Genomic DNA, 22076 nt, shown 5'->3' with positions numbered 1-22076 from the left:
TTGATTGGAAAATGCCAGTAAGTGAAATAAGCTGAATAGCTGTTTATCATTGCAATTTCCCACCCAAACTGAAATGTTCCTCAATAAAAGATGAATTAATAAAAATAAAATGAATGAACACAATAAAATTAAAAATGACTAAGTAGGCCAGGCATGGTGGCTCACGCTTGTAATCACAGCACTTTGGGAAGCCAAGGTGGGTAGATCACTTGAGCTCAGGAGTCCGAGACCAGCCTGGCCAACATGGCAAAATCCTGTCTCTACAAAAATATATTAGCCAGGTATGGTAGCGTGCTCCTGTAGTCCCAGCTTCTCAGGGAGGCTGAGGTGGGAGGTTAGCTTGAGCCCAGAAGATCGAGGTTGCAGTGAGCTGAGATTGCACCACTGCCTCTCAGCCTGAGAGACAGAGTGAGACTCCGTCTCAAAAAAAAAAATTGACTAAGTAAAAACAGATGAACCATGAAAATATGTTCTCAATTACTCTCATAAATAAAATAATCGTAAATATATATTTAAATATATGGGTGTGTATATACACACGTACCCACCCACATATGTATATATACACACACATTTTGGGGAGAAAGCCTGGAAGGATATTCAGTCAAAGTTAGGAAGAAATCTCTCTCTGGAGGGGGCTGGATTTCAATTTCAGGCCTTTTATTATTATTATTTTTATTTTATTTTATTTTTTTTTTTTTGAGACGAAGTCTCTCTCTGTCACCCAGGCTGGAGTGCAGTGGCGCCACCTTGGCTCACTGCAAGCTCCGCCTCCCGGGTTCACGCCATTCTCCTGCCTCAGCCTCCCGAGTAGCTAGGACTACAGGCGCCCGCCACCGCGCCAGGCTAATTTTGTTTATTTTTAGTAGAGACAGGGTTTCACCATGTTAGCCAGGATGGTCTCGATCTCCTGACCTCGTGATCTGCCTGTCTCAGCCTCCCAAAGTGCTGGGATTACTTGAGTGAGCCACTGCGCATGGCCTAGGCCTTTTATTATTATTTTTCATGTCTGGTAGGTAATGTGCTGACATCATAACAAGGTTTGAGAAAAGAAGTTCTCACTCACACAAGAATGAGAAAAGCCAATCATCACACTTAGAAACTACAAAAGGCTCCTAATTTTTTTGCAGTTTTAGAGAAAAATTTTTGGTTATGATCATGAATTAGTTATATATAGCCAGGAAAATCAATAAAGCTATTTCCATTTTTTAAAGAAGGGAAAAAGTTGGGCTAGATAATTTGTGTGGTTATGATCTCAACTATATACAACTGTTCGGAGAAGGACACCAGAAGGAAATACTGCAATGGCGAGCCCCATTGTTCCCTCCGTGACTTCACGCTAGTGTGTTTACTTTCTAAGAATGTATCTTTTCCAGAGGTAGAAAAGAGAAAAGCTGGGATGCTTAGACTAACTGTGTGTTAATAGTGACTGTCTTTGGCTAAAGGAGCTTACAGAGATTGCTGCATTACTTAAAACAAAATTATTACTATGTATTGTGGTAAAACATACACGGCATGGGCTGGGCATGGTGGCTCAAGCCTGTAATCCCAGCACTTTGGGAGACAAAGGCGGGTGGATCACTTGAGGTCAGGAGTTCAAGACCAGCCTCGTCAATATGGCAAAACCCCATCTCTACTAAAAAAATCCAAAAATTAGCTGGGCAAGGTGGCGCATGCCTGTAATCCCAGCTACTCAGGGGGCAGAAGAATCGCTTGAACCCAGGATGCAGAGGCTGCAATGAGCCAAGATCGGCCTGGGTGGCAAAGCGAAACCCTGTCTCAAGAATAAAGCCCCAAAACAAACCATACATGGCATAGTATTTATGAGAGAACATAGTATTTTGAGAGAAGCACACCTCACTCACACAAGAGCAAGAAAAGCCAATCATCACACTTTTAAACTACAAAAGGCTCCTAATTTTCCTAATTTTAAGCATCCATAAAATCCGTAAAGTGGAGAGTGCAGGGACCTTAGGCACATTCACACTGCTGTGCCACCATGAACACCATCCATCTCAGAATGCTTCCGTCTTCCCAAACCGAAACTCTGTCCCCACCAAACTCCCTGTGTGCCCTCTCCCCCAGCCTTGGTGGCCACCACCCACTTTCTGTCTTGGAATGTGACCACTCTAGGGCCCCCAGGCCATATTGGTTCCTCTTCTGGGCATGCTCATAAACTTCTGTCTTGGTGCAACGAAGTTGGGCAAGAGCTGAAGGAGGAGGCTCGGTCCTGACCGAGAGCCTTGCAGGGGTAAAACAGCACCTGCACAGCTGGGTAGGGGTCCAGGCAGTGCTGACCCAGTGTCCATGGGACTCCAGGAAAGAAAGCAGGGCTTTGCCCCCTGCCTAGGAGACGACAGGAGATTTTAACTAAATACATTTTGTAGGTCGGGCGCGGTGGCTCACGCCTGTAATCCCAGCACTTTGGGAGGCCGAGGCAGGTGGGTCATGAGGTCAGGAGATTGAGACCATCCTGGCTAACATGGTGAAACCCCGTCTCTACTAAATATACAAAAAATTAGACGGGCATTGTGGCACATGCCTATAATCCCAGCTACTCGGGAGGCTGAGGCAGGAGAATGGCATGAACCCAGGAGGCGGAGCTTGCAGTGAGCCGAGATCAAACCACTGCACTCCAGCCTGAGCGACAGAGCGAGACTCCGACTCAAAAAAAAAAAATAAATAAATACATACATACATTTTATGATCATTTTCCTTCCCTGTTATTATAACATGGGAAATCCACAGGGATTTTCTATTTTGCCACCGTTGTATCGGTCTTCTCTTTTCCTTCGGTCTAGGGCAATCTTGTCCAACATGTGCCCCAGGATGGCTTTGAATGCTGCCCAACACAAATTTGTAAACGTTCTTAAAACATTATGAGGATTTTTGCAATTTTTTTTAGCTCATCAGCTATCATTAGTGCTAGTGTATTTTTTTTTCTGTTTATGGTGTGAGATATAAATTAAATTTTATTTTTTCCAACTTGAAAGTCAATTGTATACCTGCCTTTTATTGTATCCTATTTTTAAATTACAATTTCTTTCTTTCTTTTTTTCTTTTTTAGAGACAATCATTCTATCACTCAGGCTGGAGTGCAGTGCTGTGATCATAGCTCACTGCAGCCTCCACCTTTTGGGCTCAAGTGATCCTTCCATCTCAGCTTCTCAAGTAACTGGCACTACAAGTGTGTGCCACCATACCCAGCTAATTTTCTTATTTTTATTTTTTGTAGAGATGGGGTCTTGTTATGTTGCCCAGGCTGGCCGTAAACTCCAGGGCTCAAGCGATCCTCCCTCTTCGGCTCCCCAAAGTGGTGGGATTACAGGCGTGAGCCACCACACTCAGCTAAAATTATAATTTCTAATTGTCTAAAAATGCAATAGATTTTTGTGCATCGATCTAATATTAAGTAACATTTCCAAAATCCCCTACTAATTAGTGTTAGTGTATTTTATGTGTGGCCCAAGACAATTCTTCTTCCAATGTGGCGCAGGGAAGCCAAAAGATTGGACACCCCTGGTCTAGCGTAAAATTTCAGAAAGGTTGGTTTCTAGAGCCCAAGTCTGCTCAGCCTGCACCTACCTGAGACCCCAGACGAGGGGCAGTCGGCCAGCAGGGGTCTGCCCCAAGATCCCTTCCCAAAGGTCAGTGTCTGTGTTGGGGGGTGAGGGTATTGTCAAAAAATAAACCCCCACCAGCTGCTGCCTCCCGTTTGTTTGCTTGGTTTTTACTGCTCCTTGTTGAGCAGGGCTAACTCACAGGCAGAGCGCCCAGAATCGCTGCGCCTACAGCTTTTGAGAAGCCGTGTCTGGTGGAGGACACATTCTGGTCCACTCCAGCGGACGCCACGCGGTGGTGTCTTAATCACTAAGAAGGTCAAATCCATAGCCTATTTGTCATCCTAGCTTGTTTCCAAGAATCCCTAAAGTTTAAGAATCAAAGACCCCAGGTGGGTGAATAAGGAGGAAGGTAGGGGGCAGAGGTAGAGCACTTGGCCTCAAAGCAGCTGTATTCATCTGAGAACGCCACGCAGCCATCAGGCATCCTTTCTGTGAATTTTGTTTCCATGCTTAATACAGATTTTTTTGGGTTGACCAGCAGTTCCTAAGTTGAGTGCCTGTGAGCAACCATGAGAAGAGGACTTACAAGACTGGCATGGGGGCCAGACTGCTTGGCTCCAAATCTCACCTCTGCTATTTACCTTTCTGTGCCTCAGTTTCCCCATCTGTAAAATGGAGAGGAGGAAGGTGAGGTGAGAAGGGTGTTCACTGCCCACACCAAGAGGTAGCTCTGAAGCCGGCCCAACTGCCCCACAGAACTGTTGTTCATGGTTTCTTTGAATAAACATAGAAATTGATCCTCCCAGTCTTAAAACTTGAGAAAGTTACATTTGTCTTATTTGAGTTCCTCTCTTAGGAAAGCAACTATCAGGCCTCCCAGATAGTGTCAGGAGTTGAAACTCACCACATCATCTGCACAATGAGAGGCTAGACCTCTCACCCATCATGAGTGCCTAACTGACCACCTGCTTCCTGTTGACCTCCCTAATTCCTGTTTTCCCACACATGGTTACGTTTCTTCTCTGTTATATGACCCCTAGTTTTAGTCCGTCAGGGAGATGGATTTGAGACTGATCTCCCATCTCTGACTACAGCACACAATTAAAGCCTTCTTCCCAGGCGATACTTGTTGTCTTACTGGCTTTCTGTGAAGTGAGCAGCGGGACCTAGACCTAGACCCTGGTGTTGCAGTAACAGTTCTGAGGTTTATATACCTTCCTAAGGGTGAGGGACTTGGTGCAGTGCTTGGTACTTAAATGTCCCCTGCATACGTGACCCCTTGGTGATCTTTTCCTCTCCACATCTTGCTCCTCATCTGAACAACAAATTCAGAATTTCCCTAAACTAGCTATAAAGGAAAACATTAGAATTCATGACATGGAACGTGGGCACTCAAGCTGACACATGGTGGATGTGCAACAGATAGAAGGGCAGAGCTCACAGCGGGGAGGGCACAGGAGGTGGAAAAACCCACAGGAAGCTTACTCTGAGCCTTCAGGGACCCCGCCAGCAATATGTCCTTGACAGACATAACATTTTTAGTTACTAAAATAGAAGGAAACTTGATAAAACTGTGAGCACCCCATGCCAGCAGAGTGACCACGAGGCTGTTCCATGCTTTCAGGGATGGGGACGTTCTGAGCCCATGAGAGGTCCTCTGGGAATTCACCAGAAGGAAATAATTTGGGGAGGGTGGTATGCTGGGCGGCGACAGTACTGTCTGTGAAGGCACGAAGAAAACAGGCCCACAGCCTGTGTCCAGAGTTCGTTCCTTCCAGTGGGTTCTTGGTCGTGCTGACTTCAAGAATGAAGCCACAGACCTTGGTGGTGAGTGTTAACAGCTCTTAAAGGTGGCAAGGACCCAAAGAGGGAGCAGCAGCAAGATTTACTGCGAAGAGCAAAAGAACAAAGTTTGCAGTGTGGAAGGGGACCCGAGCAGGTTGTCGCTGCTGACTGGGGTGGCCAGCTTTTTATTCCCTTATTTGTCCCTGCCCACATCCTGCTGATTGGTCCATTTTACAGAGTGCTGATTGGTCCATTTTACAGAGTGCTGATTGGTGTGTTTACATCCTTTAGCTAGACACAGAGCACTGATTGGTGCATTTTTACAGAGTGCTGATTGGTGCATTTACAATCCTTTGTTTTTATGGGGTGCTGATTGGTGCATTTACAATCCTTTGTTTTTATGGGGTGCTGATTGGTGCATTTACAATCATTTAAATAGACCCAGAGCGCTGATGGGTGCGTTTTTACAGAGTGCTGATTGGTGCATTTACAATCCTTTAGCTAGACAGAAAAGTTCTCCAAGTCCCCACTTGACCCAGGAAGTCCAGATGGCTTCACTTCTCAAACCCACAAGAGGCTAGTGTAGGGTGGTGCCCATGAGCTGCCACAGAGCAAGGACACGAATTTGGGAAATACATATTGCATGTCCTCCTACAGAATGGCAAAACAGCAAAGTTTTAGAGCTTGTTGTGTATCAGAATTCAGACAATGCAAGCCTCAATGCCCAGCCATGGGCTTTTTAGTCTAGAGCAGTGGTTTTCAAACTGTTTGCTCTCAGGACCCATTCTTAAAAATTCTGGAGCACTATAGAGAGCTTTTTATGGGTTATATCTACCAATAGTTACAGTGTGTGAAAATAAGGGGAGACAGTTTAAACATACTTAATGTGTCACTTTGTTTACAATCATAATGATAAAGCTTAAGGATGTTAATGAAAATAAAATACTTTAATAAAAACAAAGCTGGGCATAGTGGTGTGTGCCTGTAGTCCCAGCTACTTCAGAGGCAGAGGTGAGAGGTGACAGCCTGCTGGCAGCCCTCACAGACCTCGCTCGCTCTGGGCGCCTCCTCGGCCTTGGTGCCCACTCTGGCCGCGCTTGAGGAGCCCTTCAGCCCGCCGCTACACTATGGGAGCCCCGGCCAGCCCCTTTCTGGGCTGGCCAAGGCCGGAGCCGGCTCCCTCAGCTTGCTGTGAAGTGTGGAGGGAGAGGCGGGGGCAGGAACCGGGGCTGCGCGCCGCGCTTGCCGGCCAGCGCAAGTTCCGGGTGGGCGTGGGCTCGGCGGCCCGGCTCTCGGAGCCGCGAGTCCGGAGCAGTGAGGGTCTTAGCACCTGGGTCAGCAGCTGCTGTGCTTGATTTCTCGCCGGGCCTTAACTGCCTCCCGGCAGGGCAGGGCCCAGGACCTGCAGCCCGCCATGCCTGAGCCTTCCCTCCTCAACCACTCCCCGCCGGCCCTAGTGGGCTCCTGCGCGGCCCCAGCCTCCCCGTCAAGGGCCGCCCCCTGCTCCGGGGCACCCAGTTCCCATTGACCACCCAAGGGCTGAGGAGTGCGTTCCCATTGACCACCCAAGGGCTGAGGAGTGCGGGCGCACGGCGCGGGACTGGCAGGCAGCTCCACCTGGGCCCCGGTGCGGGATCCACTGGGTGAAACCAGCTGGGCTCCTGAGTCTGGTGGGGACTTGGAGAATCTTTATGTTTAGCTAAGGGATTGTAAATACACCAATCAGCACTCTGTAGCTCCAGGTTTGTAAACACACCAATCAGCACCCTGTGTCTAGCTCAGGGTTTGTGAATGCCCAATCGACACTCTGTATCTAGCTACTCTGGTGGTGACTTGGAGAACTTTTGTGTCCACACTCTATCTAGCTACTCTGGTGGGGACTTGGAGAACTTTTGTGTCTAGCTCAGGGATTGTAAACCCACCAATCAGCACCCTGTCAAAACGGACCAATCAGCTCTCTGTAAAATGGACCAATCAGCAGGATGTGGGTGGGGCCAGATTAGAAAATAAAAGCAGGCTGCCGGAGCCAGCAGTGGCAAACTGGTTTGGTTTCCTTCCACACTGTTGGAGGTTTGTTCTTTTGCTGTTGGCAATAAATCTTGCTGTTGTTCACTCTTTGGAGCCACACTACCTTTATGAGCTGTAACACTCACCGCGGAGGTCTGCAGCTTCACTCCCGAGCCAGCGAGACCACGACCTCACCAGAAAGAAGAAACTCCGAACACATCCAAACATCAGAAGGAACAAACTCCGGACGTGCCGCCTTTAAGAACTGTAACACTCACTGCGAGGGTCCGCAGCTTCATTCCTGAAGTCAGTGAGACCAAGAACCCACCAATTCTGGAGACAAGAGGATTGCTTAAGCCCAGAAGTTTGAGTACAGCTTGGGAAACATAGTGAGACCCTGTCTCAAAAAGAATAGATATGTTCCAAAACAAAATAGTGAGAAGTGTGCCATTGTTCTATATTTTTTGCAAATCTTTTAAACGTCTGGTGTAATAGGTAGCTGGATGCCATGTCTGTGTCTGCAGACACACTGCTGTGATGTCACAAATCATGTGGCCTCTGGAAAATTCTCTTTTATTTCAAGAGGGATTTTAATTTCAGAAAACCACAGTGGAAAAGGCTGATAATGGCCTACAGTATGAAAATAGTTTTGAATATGTGGACCTCTCTAAAAGAGTTTCAGGGAACCTCCTCTCCCCAGCGGTCTCTGGAGCTCTGCTTTGAGGACCAGTGCCCTAGAGAAATAGCCGCACAGGTGCATAGGGCTGCACACGGCAGCTTGTTTGTAAAGGAGAATGCTGGAGCAATTGCGCCAGAGGACACAGAGACCAAGAGAGACTACGCAGCAGCCACGGAGAGAGAAGGGCCTATGTGGCTAACACGCACAGGTGAGAAAAGCCAGTTCCCCCTTGCCTACAAAAGCTACAAAAATCAGCCGAGTGTGGAGGTGCATGCCTGTGGTCCCAGCTATTCGGGAGAGGTGGGAGGTAGGAGGATCACTTGAGTCCAGGAGGCTGAGGTTGTAGTGAGCCATGATCGCACCACTGCAGGAGGTCAGTGTGAGGCTGGTGTCAGGGGAGGTGATGTGGATGGCTTTGAGGGAGGGGAGATCGTATGAATTGCTGGCAGAGTTGCCTGTGCAGGGGTATGTTTGGTCAACCATGCCTGTGGTGGGAGAGGCACTGAGGCTGGGGCTGGTGCTGTTGAATGCTGAAATTTTATCCCTAGTGTGCTTGCATTAGGATGTGGGGCCTTTGGAAGGTAATTAGGGCCCTTATAAAAGTGCTTGAGGTTGGCCAGGTGCGGTGGCTTTGGGAGGACAAAGCAGGAGGGTTGCTTGAGCCCAGGAGTTTGAGACTAGTTTGGGTAACATGGCGAAACCCCGTCTCTACCAAAAATTAGCTGGGCATGGTGGCGCACGCCTATAGTCCCAGCTACTGGGGAAGTTGAGGCGGGAGGCTGCAGTGAGCCATGATTGCACCACTGCACTCCAGCCTGGGTGACAGAGAAAGACCCTGTCTCAAAAAAAAAAAAAAAAAAAAAAATGTGTGTGAGGGAACTGGCTGCCCCTTCTATCCCTTTTGCCCCTTCGCCAATGAGAGGAAGAGGGCCCTCAGCAGACACTGAATGCCAGTGCCTGGATCTTGGACTTCTCAGGCTTCAGAACCATGAGAAATAAATATTCACTGTTTTTATAGTACCCAGACTGTGGCATTTGGTTGTAGCAGCAAAAACTGGTGAAGGCAGACCGTGACCTTCCAGGGAGTCACCGTCTCCTGGGGTGCTTGTATGACCAGCCATCCACCTTGGGAAATCCCTGCCTGGCTTCAGAGGGCCCTCCACCCTCTCTACCCATAGGGGACTTGTTGCAGCCTGCAGGTTCTTGCTGGACCGAGCAGGATAGGGGTCTGGAATTGCTGGCGGGTACACACGGCCTCAAGAAGACACTGAAGCAGGGGGATCTGTGTAGCACCCTATGTCGGGGGTTGGGGACTGAAGGGCCTTAGTTCCAGGGTCCCCCACGGGCCTGGAAGCTTTCGAGGGAGCACGTGTGAGAGAGAACAAGCAGGTGACCTGGGCCTGCACCCTCCTCCATGCAGCGGGTTGCAGAACATCTCCCTCCTTACAGGCTTCCACAGGGAAACCCGAGAGTCACCCATGGGAGATGCTGCATGCAAGCCTTGGACACACCTGGTGCCCAAGGAGCAGATGCCAGCTTTTATGATTGTTCTTAGGCAGCCGTGTCACAGCAGAAATCGCAGGCTCAGCCTGATCCAAATGGCTGATGTTCTATTTGTCCTGCCTATGTATTTCCTAAAATTTCTTTTTTTTTTTTTTTTTTTTTTTTGAGACGGAGTTTCGCTCTTGTTGCCCAGGCTAGAGTGCAGTGGCGCGATCTGGGCTCACTGCAACCTCCGCCTCTCGCGTTCAAGCGATTCTCCTGCCTCAGCCTCCCCAGTAGCTGGGATTACAGGCACACACCACCACACCCAGCTAATTTGTTGTATTTTTAGTAGAGACGGGGTTTCACCGTGTTAGCCAGGATGGTCTTGAACTTCTGACCTCAGGTGATCCGCCCACCTCGGCCTTCCAGAGTGCTGGGATTACAGGCATGAGCCACCGTGCCCGGCCTTAAAATTTCTTATTTAGTTGCCAACACTTAAAGACTTTAGAGAGTTCATGTAACAATCTAGCCTTCTGACCTCTCTGGAAGAACTGGACGCCTGGCACCTGGGCCCCCATCTCCACATGGTGGCAATCGGCTGAGCCCCTCTGGATGGAACACAGGCTCCCTGGTTTGCCACATTCCCTATCACTTCTTACTGGCCCCCACCTCTGGGTTTGGGGCTCCTGCTCCCACCTGAGCTCTGTGAGTCAGTGCCCTCCAGCTGCACTCTGCACCCGCTTGGGCTACCTGGTGGAATCTTCCGACCCACAGGCCCACCCAAGCTGGTCTGCTGGTTACACATGGAGCCCCTCGAGGGGTGGGGTCCTAGTGTAATTATATTTGGATTTGGCTTGGCCAGTAACAGGCCCATAAATGTTACCTCATGTGGTGGAGAAAAGTCTATGATTTTAACATCTGGCACCAGGATTCCTCAGAGGGGGAGAGTTGCCTTGTTTGAAGGATTTGGTGATCAGGGCTTGGGGTAGGAGGGGGACCCCAGGGTTTGGAGGTGCAGATGTTAGCCCTGTAGGAGTTTGTTTTCCATGAGAAAGAGAGGGATTTGTCTTGTTTGTGGAGAAGAGTAGAGAGGAGAAAAAGGAGAGAGAAGACGGAGGAGAGGATGGGGCCAGGTGCGCCCTGGCAGTCTCACAGCCAAGGTGGAGTGGTCAGAGGCCGTGATGGAAAAGGGCCCGCCAAGCCATTTCTGTCGTGGGGATGGAAACCCCTCCTCTCCTCCCTCCAGGGGCCTTTGGGACACCCTGCTCTGCTCACTACCGTGCTGGAAGAGCGAGATTTCTGGGGAATGTGGCGAGGGCTGGCCCCGGTGCAAAGCTGGCCTGGCCTGTCCAGGGTGGCCCACACCAGAAGCAGACGGCTGAGGCCATAAGACCCAGAGTCCCAGGTCCTGGCTTGGGATGTCCAGAGACTGTGCAGTTAAGGGTGAAGGGTGGGGGAGGTGGGCAGCCCATTTTACTAACAACTTGAGAAACAGGGAAGCCCCAACTGATGTCTGGTTATAACAAAATCGAGCCAGGTTTTCAGAAGGAGTCAGACTCAAGTGCTGAGAGGGGGAAAAAAAAAATCTCTGAGCTTATATAAAACAGCTGAGCTGCCAGTTTATTTTGGGCTTCTGGTGGTTTGGGCTGACCAGGCTTGGTGGAGTCTGGGGACCTGCCTCAGGGACTGCCCCCTGGCCTGGAGCCAGGGGTTCTGGGGGCCTGGCTCAATCCAGGGCCTCTGTGGTGGCACACAGCAGGCCAGCCAGAAGAGCCAGGCCCAGCGCGGCCACGGTGACCAGCGCTATGTCCCACAAGACCCCTGGGCGCACCCAGGACGCCTGCAGCTGCCAGCCACAGCTGCCCAGCTGGTAGCCTGTCAGACGGCCCAGCGGGCCATGGGCAGCGAGGCTGGGACTGGCACAGCGGACCTGCAGCAGGGCCTCGGGCGTGCGGTCCTCCAGCCAGAGGCGCAGATAGGTGAGGCTGCAGTCACAGTGCCAGGGGTTCTGCGTCACATCGAGGGTCTGCAGCTGGGGCAGGTGGTCGAAGGCTCCCGGGGGCACGGACTGAAGGCTGTTGTTGGCCAGCAGAAGGTGGCGGGTGCGGGCCGGCAGGGCAGGCAGGGCCGTGAGTCCGTGGCCCCTGCAGTCCACCCACAGCCCCATGGTTTCCAGGGCGCGGCAGGTACACGGGCTGGGGCAGTCCTTGGTGGCCTCTGCTGTGGCCCAGAGCAGTAACAGGGCTCCCCAGGCGGGCATGGGACAGGCTGGCTGCAGAGAGAGGGGCTGTGAGGGAGGGCCTGGCAGCCTGGACCCATCCTCAGGGATGGCAAGCACTGGGGATGCAGCGGAGCCTGACATGGGACGGGGTGCACTCACCTCCCTTCTCGGGTCTCAGTCTTCTCCTCTGGGAAACCAGCTGGTGACTAGGGAAGGTGGAGTGGCCCAGCCCAGGCCTGGCTAACTGTCTCTGGACACCGTAGAAGGCCGGGTGGTGAGGGCGGCTGTGGATTGGGTAAGTTTGTTTTTGGGAAGGGGAAGGGACTTCCTGGCCCTTAGCAGAGACCCCATCCCCTGCTTGGGGATGAGAGGAGCAGATGGCTGCTAAATGAGTCCCAGCCCAGGACCACAGTCCCCAGAGACTAGGAAAGAGCCTTGGAGGGCCCTGCAGGCTGCGCCCAGCACCCCCCACCAGCTAAGTGAGCTGTTACCTGATTCCCAGATGCAGAAGACAGCAGGATAGGGACACTGGCTGGAGCAGGGAGGGGAACTCAGTGGGACCCCATTTGGAAAACCACTCATCTGGGCTAACACTGACTTGGGGAAACTGAGGCCCAGAGAGGGAAAGCAATGTGCCCAGGGCCACCGGTGTGGTGTCGGAGGCCAGACTCACACTCGGGTCTCGGCAACCGTGGCCCTCTGTTTGGTTTTTCCCCACAGGCGTTTCCCCTCCACCAGCAGAGCTCCCCCTACCCACAGCAGGTTTCCAGTGAATAAGTGTCAAATCAACTCACTCATCTTGACTCAGCCAAGGAGATGGTGTCTCAGAGGGAATGTCCCACCCAACCCTGTCTTGTTAAAGGGACAGGAGCTGACCTCCTCTCTCCCTGCGGGAGGCCATGCTGGGTAATACGGAGGGCCACTTACCTGTGAACCTTTGGTCAGGTGCTCCTGTCTGGCCTGAAAGGTCCTGGCTGAGGCCTGGGTGGCAACTCTATGGGATGCAGCTGAGGTGGCCGCTGCGGGAGCGGGCGGAAGGAAGTGATGAAAATAGCCTGGCTTATCCCCCCAGTGCAGCCTTGGGGCCTATTTCCAGAGGCAGGAGGCCCTCAGGGGCCCGTGCCTTGGGCACGGAACCACATCTCAACCCCAGTTTATAGAAGGGGGTCCCACTGTGCCGCCAGTGCCTTGATGGGGTCTGTGGAGGACTGAGGGTGGCCCCTCACCTGCTCCCAGAAGGTGGGAACTAGGAGACCCCCGAGAAACGTGGCTCTGCTGGTTGTTCCTCCGAATCTCAGTTTTCCTCATCTGTAAAGTGGGAGCAGTGACCCGTCCTGCCTGCCTCACAGAGGTGTGGGCTGGGCAGCTCCCACTGGCTGAGAACACCATGGTGGGGAGAGTGACTTCATTTTTAACTCTCCTCCCTCCTCCTGTATACTCAAGGACGGAGTCTCTTCTTGGTGCCATGGTGTTTTTAGCTCCTGCCTAGTGCTTCTCCATGCCTCTTTCTAACAAACAGCTGTAGGCCTGGGAAGCAGAGCCTCTACCCAGTGTGAATCTCTAGCTAGAATTTTGGCCTATGGTTTTAACATTTGCAGTACATTTTCTTCTAGAGCACATTCTACTTAGGGGAGGGACACCATTTTCCATTTATGTTAGTGACATAAAGCTTCCTTTAAAAGATAAATATATTTTGGGATGGAGAATCGCTTGAACCCAGGAGGCAGAGGTTGCAGTGAGCCGAGACCGTGCCATTGCACTCCAGCCTGGGTGACAGAGCGAGACTCCGTCTTAAAAAATAAATAAAACAGGGTAAAAACACAGAAGTTACAGAAGCCTGGCAGGAAAAGCCAAAGACAAAAGGCTGATGGAGGCTTTAAACGCACTTCGTTGACATTCAGGACCCTCGGGAATATTCCTCGGCCCTACGGGGGTGGGGGTGTGCTTGTTCTTATTTTGGTCTCACACCCTTCTCAGGCCAGCCTTCCTCCTCCTGCATGGCCAAGCAGGGTGAGTCCTTCCTTGGGAGGCTGGCTGTTCTCTCCCCCGCCTCCTGGTTCTGGATTTGGGTAGGGCAGGATTTGGGTGTTCACCCTCCTAGGAGGCCCTGAGAGGCTGCCAGGCCCCAGCTCTGCTTCCTCCACCCACTGATGCTGGGCTCAGAGAAGGGTGGGGAAGGTGCTGTTCCCCCACCGAAGTCACACGTGCTCTGGCGCCTGGTTGCTGCTGGGGGTCCCCTGGTATGTGCTCAGTGGGGACTCTGACCAGAGCCTGGACCCTGGAGAGGAGCCTCAGCCTGTCTGGGCCTTCCCTCCCTCCCCATGGAGCCTTGGCATGTTCCGCCTCCTCTGCCCTGCACACATTCACCAGTGAGCCCCACGCAGGTGGGTAAGGGGTTCTGGAGTGAGTGGGAGCGCTGGAGCCGCCAGGCCAGGTGTTCTGACCAGATCTGGTGGGGCCTGTGCCCTCCTTCCTGTTGAGCCTCTGAGATTTCCTTATTTTCAGCATGTATAACGTAAAACAAAAAACTAGATCAACATAGACGGGTTTTGTGAATTTTAAAAACTACATAAATAACAAATAAATGATTTTTGTTGTGGGAAATCAGAATGTTCAGATGAACAGGAAGAAGAAAATAAAAATTTCCCTCCATCCCAACATCAGGCAAGGCTTTTTCCCCATGTGTATGTACCCATATGGGTAAATACATACCCATCTGCCCAAGAGGCACAGGATAATGCAGGAAGTGGATCTGTAAACAGCCTGGGTGAGCCTGCAAGTGGATTCTCCCAGAGCCTCCAGAGAGGAATGCAGCCCTGCCAGCAGCTTGATTTCCACCTACAAGTGATGCAGGGCAGGTGAGCCCCCAAATCAGGGCTTTGCCCCTGAGGGCTCTTGGCTTTGGCCAGGAAAGAAGTCAAAGAGCCAGTGGTGAAGAAAGCCGCTTTATTGAAGCAGCAGTGCATAGCAGAGGTGCTGCTCCCTGGGAGCAGGGCTACCCCACAGGCAGTGTGCCCAGAGCAGTAGTGTGTGGGCTGTTGGCAACTGCACTTACAGCCACTATTCATTACATGCAAATTCAGGGGCAGGTTATTTCAAACTTTCTAGAAAAGGGGTGGTGAGTTTCCAGAACCCTGTAACTTTCAGGTTGTTGCCATGGCGTGCTGCCATGGCATTTGTAAACTACCATGGTGCCAGGGGGAGTGTCTATGTTAGTGAGCAGTGAGGGCAACTAGCGGTTGCTTTCGTTCCCATCTGCTGGTTTCTGGTGTCTGCCAGCTTCTTCACTACACCTTGTTTCAACCAGATCCTGCTGCCATCAGCAGGCTGGTGACCAGGGGTCCTGACAGGTGCTCAGAAAACAGGTCCTGCTGATCTACCTCAGGAGGGCTGGAATAAGAGAACCCACAGGAGCTGTGTGATGAAGAATGAGAAAATAAATGTGTGCTGCATTAAGCCTCTTGTGACAGCAGCAATAGGAACCAAGGCGAAGGCCAAGCCCCACTCTTGTGCTGTGAGTTGTCCCCTCTCCACCCTTCCAGGACATTGCCCCATCAGGTGCCGCTTCCTCTGCATGATTAATTTCTCCTTCACTGGGTCATTCCATCAGGTTAGGAGCAGCCAGACCAGGTGCGGTGGCTCACGCCTGCAATCCCAGCACTTTGGGAGGCTGAGGCAGGCAGATCACTTTAGGTCTGCCTAAAGTGGGTTTTGAGACCAGCCTGACCAACATGGAGAAACACCATCTCTACTAAAAATACAAAATTAGCTGGGCGTGGTGGCGCATGCCTGTAATCCCAGCTACTTGGGAGGCTGAGGCAAGAGAATCACTTGAACCCAGGAAGCGGAGGCTGTGGTGAGCCGAGATCGCGCCATTGCACTCCAAGCTGGGCAACAGAGCAAAACTCCGTCTCAAAAAAAAAAAAAAAAAGCAACCTATAGTCCTGCCCTTTTGAAAAATCCTTCCTTAATTCCACCTCTTTCTCCAATTACCATCTGATTTTTCTGCTTCTCTCTTCCATAAAACTCCTCTGAAGAGTCACTTCTACTTGCTGTCCAACCCATCAGTAATTCCTGTCATTTCAGTCACCAGGATCTATTCAGAACTTAACCACTTCTCCCTGTGCTGCTACTGCTCTGGTCTTTGTTCGCCTTCTTGGCTTCCCATCGCAAATAAAAGAAAACCCGTGCCCCTGTGGTCAGGAAGCTACAGGCCCCCCTGTAGCTTGGCCCCTGCCTATTTCTTGACCCCATCACCCACTGTCTACTTTGCTCATCAATGTCCAGCCACACCAATTTTCTTTCTGTTGCTCAAACACTCCAGCACTTTCCTGCCTCAGGGACTTTGCACTTGCTGTTCCCTCTGCCTGGAGTGCCCTTCCCCCAGAGCCCCACATGGCTTCCTTCTGATCATCATTCTCATCTCAATTCAGATGACCCCTCCTCAAAGGCCTCCCTTGCCAAGGCACAGCTCCATCCTTCTGTACCATAATATTCCATTTCATATCTTCCTTAGCATTGATCAGGATCTGAAATGATCTTATTTTTACATTTTTATGTGTTTATTAAATGTCTCCTCCCATTGATGTGAAACTCAAGAGGGCAGAGACTCTGTCCCATTAACTCTTCCCTCCCCAGCACCTCTGCCTGGTCCATGGGCATTATGTAATACATACTTGTCAGCCTTGCTGGCTGTCTCTTCTCTAGTGCTGGCCTTATCTGTGTCTTGCCAGGACTGCTGTCTCCTTGATGCTGGCCTCTGCCTCTACTATACAGGTTTAATCTCACTACACTCCTGCTCCGTGTCTTTCATGGCTCCCTGCTGTCTTCAGGACACCCTCTGCCACCCTGTCCAGCCTCACCTCTCATCTCTTCCTGATCTGAAGCTTCGTGGTAGGCTAGCCATGTCCCTCACTCCCCACCCACATGCCAACTTCTGTCTGTGCTTTTGCCTCTGCACTGCCCTCTTTCTGGAGCCCTGTGGAATTTTGCCTGGCATGCTGCATCCTTTAAGATTCACCAGGGCCATAACTTCTTACGGGAAGCCCTCCCCGACGCACTCACCCAGCCGTTTGCTTATCTGTTTGCAAGTGGGCCCAGCAGCTCCTTGGAGAACCTCAGCACCCACCAGGGAAGTGTTCGCAGATCTTGTGACTAAAAGTTGGTTGAGCCTCTCAGGCAATTTCAGGTGATACATGCCTATGACACAAATAACGAGAAACATGAGGGAGACAGCCACTCCTTTCTTGTCCCCTGAGCTGAAGGAAACAGCCTCTGTTTGGTAATCGTATTACAAGGCAAACTGCTTAGGTAAACTTACCTTGGAGGCTGGGATCTTTCAATATCCCCCAAGACAATTTTTCCTTCTCATGGGAAGCAGAGGGGATTAAGAGGCAGTGATTATTAGGTAGCATTTTTAGCCTGTGTGCAACCAGCAGGAAATGGGTAACCCTGTCTGCCACTGTTGGACCCCCTTGGAACAGAGCCTCTGCTTGCTGGATCTTTGCAGATGCAGGTCTCCGTCACCCCGGCTGTTCTGAGCCAGCCTGTGGAGCAGCCTGCCTTGCTCTGAAACCTGGTTTTGCTACTTACTTGCTCTGTAACCTTGGGCAATAGTCTTAGCCTATCTCTGCCTCAGTTTCCTCATCTGCAGAATGGGGAAAATCAAAGACCCCACCTCCCAGACTGCTGTGAGGAAAGAGTGAGATAAGCCTGACAGGTGTTTTGCTGGGGGTCTGGCCACAGCAGGCACTGTGGAAGTCATCATGGGCAGGGGCCACTGGCACACTGTCAGGGAAGAAAGGGGGGCCTGACAGCCAGGCGTGATGGCTCACGCCTGTAACCCCAGCACTTTGGGAGGCCGAGGTGGGCGGATCACTTGAGGCCAGGAGTTCAAGACCAGCCTGGCCAACATGATGAAACTGTCTCTCTACTAAAAATACAAAATTTAGCTGGGTATGGTGTCACGCGCCTGTAATCCCAGCTACTCGGGAGACTGAGGCAGGAGAATCGCTTGAACCTGGGAGGCGCAGGTTGCAGTGAGCCGAGATTGTACCATTGCACTCCAGCCTGGGCAACAGAGCAAGACTCTGTCTTAAAAAAAAAAAAAAAAAAAAAGAAAGAAAAGAAAGGGGGCCCTCACACCCTTTGACGTACCTTCTCGTGTCCGAGGATTTTTGTCTCTTGTGATTAAAAGGATTAAACACAGTCTAGCTTGGCACAAAGATACCCCTCCCCAGCTGACAGCCCTAACCATGGGACTTCGACCTGCCTCTCAGCCTTGCTGTCTGGCCCTTCAGCTCAGTGGCTGTATCTGGTCAGAAATGAATGATGATGCTTTATTTGCTATGAACTTATTGTGATGTTAGTTTGTGTGTATGACAGGTGAGACTGGTTTCTCAATTAAATTCGAGCATATAAACTTTCTTAAAATACATTTATGTACATTTAAAAAGAGAACTGATTCTAAGAAAAATATTAAGTGTAAACTAAAAATAAAATTATAAGCCCCTGCCAAACTGAATGGACCCCTTTATGGCCAAGGGGACCCCAGAAAAACTTTAAAACTGAGCTCCCAGCCACGACAGGACAGGAGGTCAGAAGCCTCGTTATACCTCCTCCTTTTTGTGCTTCAGACACAACAACTGACCAGCATTACTGTTAAAATAGAGATAGACAAAATAGAGATAGTAAGACTGACATGACGGACTCTTTGTGGCAAATAAGACGCTAAATTATAAACAGAACCTAAGGCCATGCCAGGCAAGGGTTACGTCAGTCACCCCACACTTAAAGAATGAACTCTGTTCTCACTGCCACAAGGCTTTTCTTTTTCTCTAGCAGCTAAACAAACACTGGCCTTGAGATAAGCAATACTGAAACAATTTGCAGTTCCACCAGATGTGACTAACTGACCCCCAACTCCTGTTCCACCAGCCATAACTGCAAGAGACTGATTTCAATAACTTTCTCCAGATAAGAAGACCGCTGACCATGGTCCACCCCAGCCTGTTTACAGAGGTTGCGCACAGAGTGCCTTTGTGTCCTGAAAAGCCTTTTGACATATAGGGCCTAACTGTAATACGTTTATATGTTCAGTCTCCACCCCAGAGCAAACATAGGTCATATATGAATTTGTTAGGAACACCTAAGTGTTTGTTCAATATGAATGTGTTAGGAACACCTTAATGACTACTCTTTTTTTTTTTTTTTTTTTTTTGAGACGGAGTCTCGTTCTGTTGCCAGGCTGGAGTGCAGTGACGTGATCTTGGCTCACTGCAACCTCCGCCTGCCGGGTTCAAGCGATTCTTCTGTCTCAGCCTCTCAAGTAGCTGGGACTACAGGCGCATGCCACCACACCCAGCTAATTTTTGTATTTTTAGTAGATGGGGTTTCACCATGTTGGCCAGGTTGGTCTTGAACTCCTGACCTTGTGATCTGCCCACCTCTTCCTCCCAAAGTGCTGGGATTACAGGAGTGAGCCACTGCGCCCGGCCATGACTATTGTTTTCTTTGTTTTTGCAACAGGCTGTCTCACCCAGGCTGGAGTACAGTGACTCAATCTTGGCTCACTGCAGCCTCAACCTCCTGGGTTCAAGTGATCCTCCCACCTCAGCCTCCTAAGTAGCTGGGACCACTGGCACGTACCATTACCCCAGCTAATTTTGTATTTTTGGTAGAGATGGAATCTCACTATGTTGCTCAGACTGGTCTCTAACTCCTGGGCTCAAGCAATCCTCCTGCCTCAGCCTCCCAAAATGCTAGGATTACAGACAGGAGGCACAGTGCCTTTATGAATATTCATAGCTCCTCCTGTAGCCAGTTGAATATGTATGTTTAGCCAGACAGGTTAGCATAAAGCTCCTGCCCCAACCCCTCCTCTTTCAAAGTGCTTGGCCATTGGCACACTTCCCAGCCTGCAGATGGCCACCTTGTAGGCTGGCACCTTTTACAGGAAATAAAGGCTTCTCTTTTTCTAAATGTGTGTGTGTGTGTGTGTGTGTTTTAACACAGGTAATAGCACAGATGATGGGAAGATGTGGCAAATACCCACAGCAGGGGCCGTGAGGGGGCAGGGGTTCATTCGGAGAAGTTAAACTTAGACTCCCGGAGCTCATGCTTGGAGGCGCTTTGGAACCGTTTACCATTCATTTTTCCTCTCAGGGACAGCATTCGCCACCCAGTGGAAGCAGTGTGAAATTACAGGACATTTTTTGCTGTGGGGAGAGCAAATTAAGGTCAATGGAATGATTTTCTTTTTTTGCCAGAAGTTGAGAGAGAGGACATTAGTTAGAATTTCCCAGAAAACATATTTAATGTGTTGCAGGCCATCTGAACAATCCCAAAGAAGCTCTTATAGAAAAAAGGCTAAAGGAGAGTGGAAGATGTGAAGTCTATGCATAAATGTTCGATTCTCCTATTTTTTGAAACCTTGTAGGATGACTGCCCCTCTCCGCCTCTCTATGCATCTAGGCCTGGCTTTGTGGGCATGGGGCTGGGGTAGCTGCAGGGGACTCCCTGCTCAGAAGGGCCCTGTGCCTGGGGTTGTAAGCTCTGTGGCTGCTGTCTTGAAATTCATAACAATTTTATCTTTAAATTTGTATTTTGTAAGGGAAGTCTGATGGGACTGTAGGCATGCATGGGGGACTTGGAGCCTGGGCCACAAGCGGTGCCCCTCCCAGCACCTCTTTGCCTTTTGACTATCTGGGCCCCTGCACCCTATCCCCTCACCCCCACCCCAGGGCCTGAAAAAGTATGCACTCCCCTGACCCCTGTATCTCTGCATCCACGAGTGCCCCTTCAGCTGGCTCCATGCCTGGGGACCCTTGTACTCCTTCCAGCCTGCTAGTGATTATTGTCAGGGCTCCAGTGGTTACTGGTAAACATACAAGCCTGCCACAGCGCTCCCTGTGACAGCTCAGTGGGTAGCGTGGAGGACTGCGAGAATCTGCCACAGACATATGTGCGTAGCCCCTATGCTCTGATGGAGCATGAGTCTCTGTTAGGAAATTTGTTATTACTGCTCCATGACAAACCATCCCCCAAAACTAGCAGCTTCAAACAATATCATTTTTAATTTTAATGATTTATTTATTTTAAATGTTTTAGAGACATGGTCTCACTCTGTCACCCAGGTTGGAGTGCAGTGGTGAGATCCTAGCTCACTGCAGCCTGGAACCCTTGGGCTTAAGAGATCCTCCCACCTCAGCCTCCTAGGTAGCTGGGATCACAGGCATGCACTGCCACAGCCAGCTAATTTGTTGTTGTTATTGTTGTTGGAGATGGGGTCTCCGAAGGTTGAGCTGTTCTCAAACTCCTGAGCTCAAGTGATCTTTCTGCCTTAGCCTCTCAAAGCACTAGAATTACAGGTGTGAGCCACCATGCCCAGCTCAACAATGACATTTATTTACTTATTATCTCACTTGTTTCTGTGGGTCAAGAACTTGGGAGTGGCTTAGCTGGGTGGTTCTGGCTGTTGCAGTCAAGATCTCAGCCCAGTGAGACCAGCATCAGAGGACTTGGCCTGGGCTGGAGGAGATGCTTTTGAGATGTGAGTCGTGGCTGTTGGCAGGAGGCCTCAGTTCCTTGCTTGCCATTGACAGGAGACTTCGGTGACTCTCCGTGTGGCTCTCTGCACAGGGCAGCTATCTTCCCCGCAAGCAAGGGATCTGATGGAGAGCAAGGAGGAAGCTGCCAGGCCCCTTATGACCTGGTCTCAGAAGCTGCACCAGCAACTCTGCCACACTCTGTTTATTGGTGAGTCATAAAGTCTATCTAGCTCACTTTCAAAGGGAAAAGTGTTAATGAGCCTTTACGATTTTTTTTTAAGAGACAAGGTTTTGCTCTGTTGCCCACACTGGAGTGCAGTGGTGCAATCATGGCTCACTGTAATCTTGAACTCCTGGGCTCACATGTAGGCTTCCCATCTTGAAGGAGGAGACTTTGTGCATATATCTTAACAGGAAATTTTCAAATTCAAGTAACTGCAAGGCTTCTATCAGAAAATAAAGCTCTAACCTTTACGGAGAGGCATCAATCAAGGGATTAGTTACTAGTAACTAGTAGTCCCTAGGACCCTCAAGTTACAGGAACCTTTTTTTTTTTTTTTTTTTTTTTGAGGCAGAGTCTCACTCTGTCACCCAGGCTGGAGTGCAGTGGTGGGATTTTCGCTTACTGCAGCCTCTGTGTTCCAGGTTCAAGTGATTCTCATGCCTCAGCGTCTCAGCCAGCTGGGACTACAGGTGTGCACCATCACACCCAGCTAATTTTTGTAGTTTTAGTAGAGACAGGGTTTTGACATATTGGCCAGGCTGGTCTCAAACTCCTGGCCTCAAGT

General features: G+C 50.3%; 1 protein-coding gene and 1 non-coding gene across 3 annotated transcripts; both read right to left on the bottom strand.

The window, feature by feature from the left end:
* Positions 1 to 1006: 1006 nt before the first annotated feature.
* LOC112208871 (small nucleolar RNA U13) lies at positions 1007 to 1114 on the bottom strand. The gene has a single exon (XR_002943422.1). It is a non-coding gene; the product is annotated as a small nucleolar RNA U13 (small nucleolar RNA).
* A 9999-nt stretch (positions 1115 to 11113) lies between these two features.
* On the bottom strand, positions 11114 to 12759 carry GP9 (glycoprotein IX platelet). Of its 2 annotated transcripts, XM_001140600.5 has the most exons (3): positions 12668 to 12759; positions 11900 to 12024; positions 11114 to 11791 (listed from the first exon to the last, which is right to left on the bottom strand). In XM_001140600.5, the coding sequence occupies exon 3, from the start codon at positions 11777 to 11779 to the stop codon at positions 11246 to 11248; it is 534 nt and encodes a 177-aa protein (XP_001140600.1). In that variant the 5' UTR covers positions 11780 to 11791; positions 11900 to 12024; positions 12668 to 12759; the 3' UTR covers positions 11114 to 11245. The 2 variants fall into 2 exon arrangements, with proteins under 2 accessions (XP_001140600.1, XP_016797356.1); XM_016941867.3 differs by lacking the exons at positions 11900 to 12024; positions 12668 to 12759 and having other exon boundaries at positions 11114 to 11884.
* Positions 12760 to 22076: the final 9317 nt, after the last annotated feature.

This window comes from Pan troglodytes, chromosome 2, assembly GCF_028858775.2.
Source record: "Pan troglodytes isolate AG18354 chromosome 2, NHGRI_mPanTro3-v2.0_pri, whole genome shotgun sequence".
NCBI classification, from domain to species: domain Eukaryota; kingdom Metazoa; phylum Chordata; class Mammalia; order Primates; family Hominidae; genus Pan; species Pan troglodytes.
The sequence above is the reverse complement of the archived record's forward strand: the minus strand, read 5'-3'. Positions and strand labels throughout refer to the sequence as shown.

What these genes read in the sequence shown, in the direction of transcription:
- GP9 (XM_016941867.3), bottom strand. Translation starts at nt 11,881, where the DNA reads ATGTCAGGCTCCGCTGCATCCCCAGTGCTTGCCATCCCTGAGGATGGG.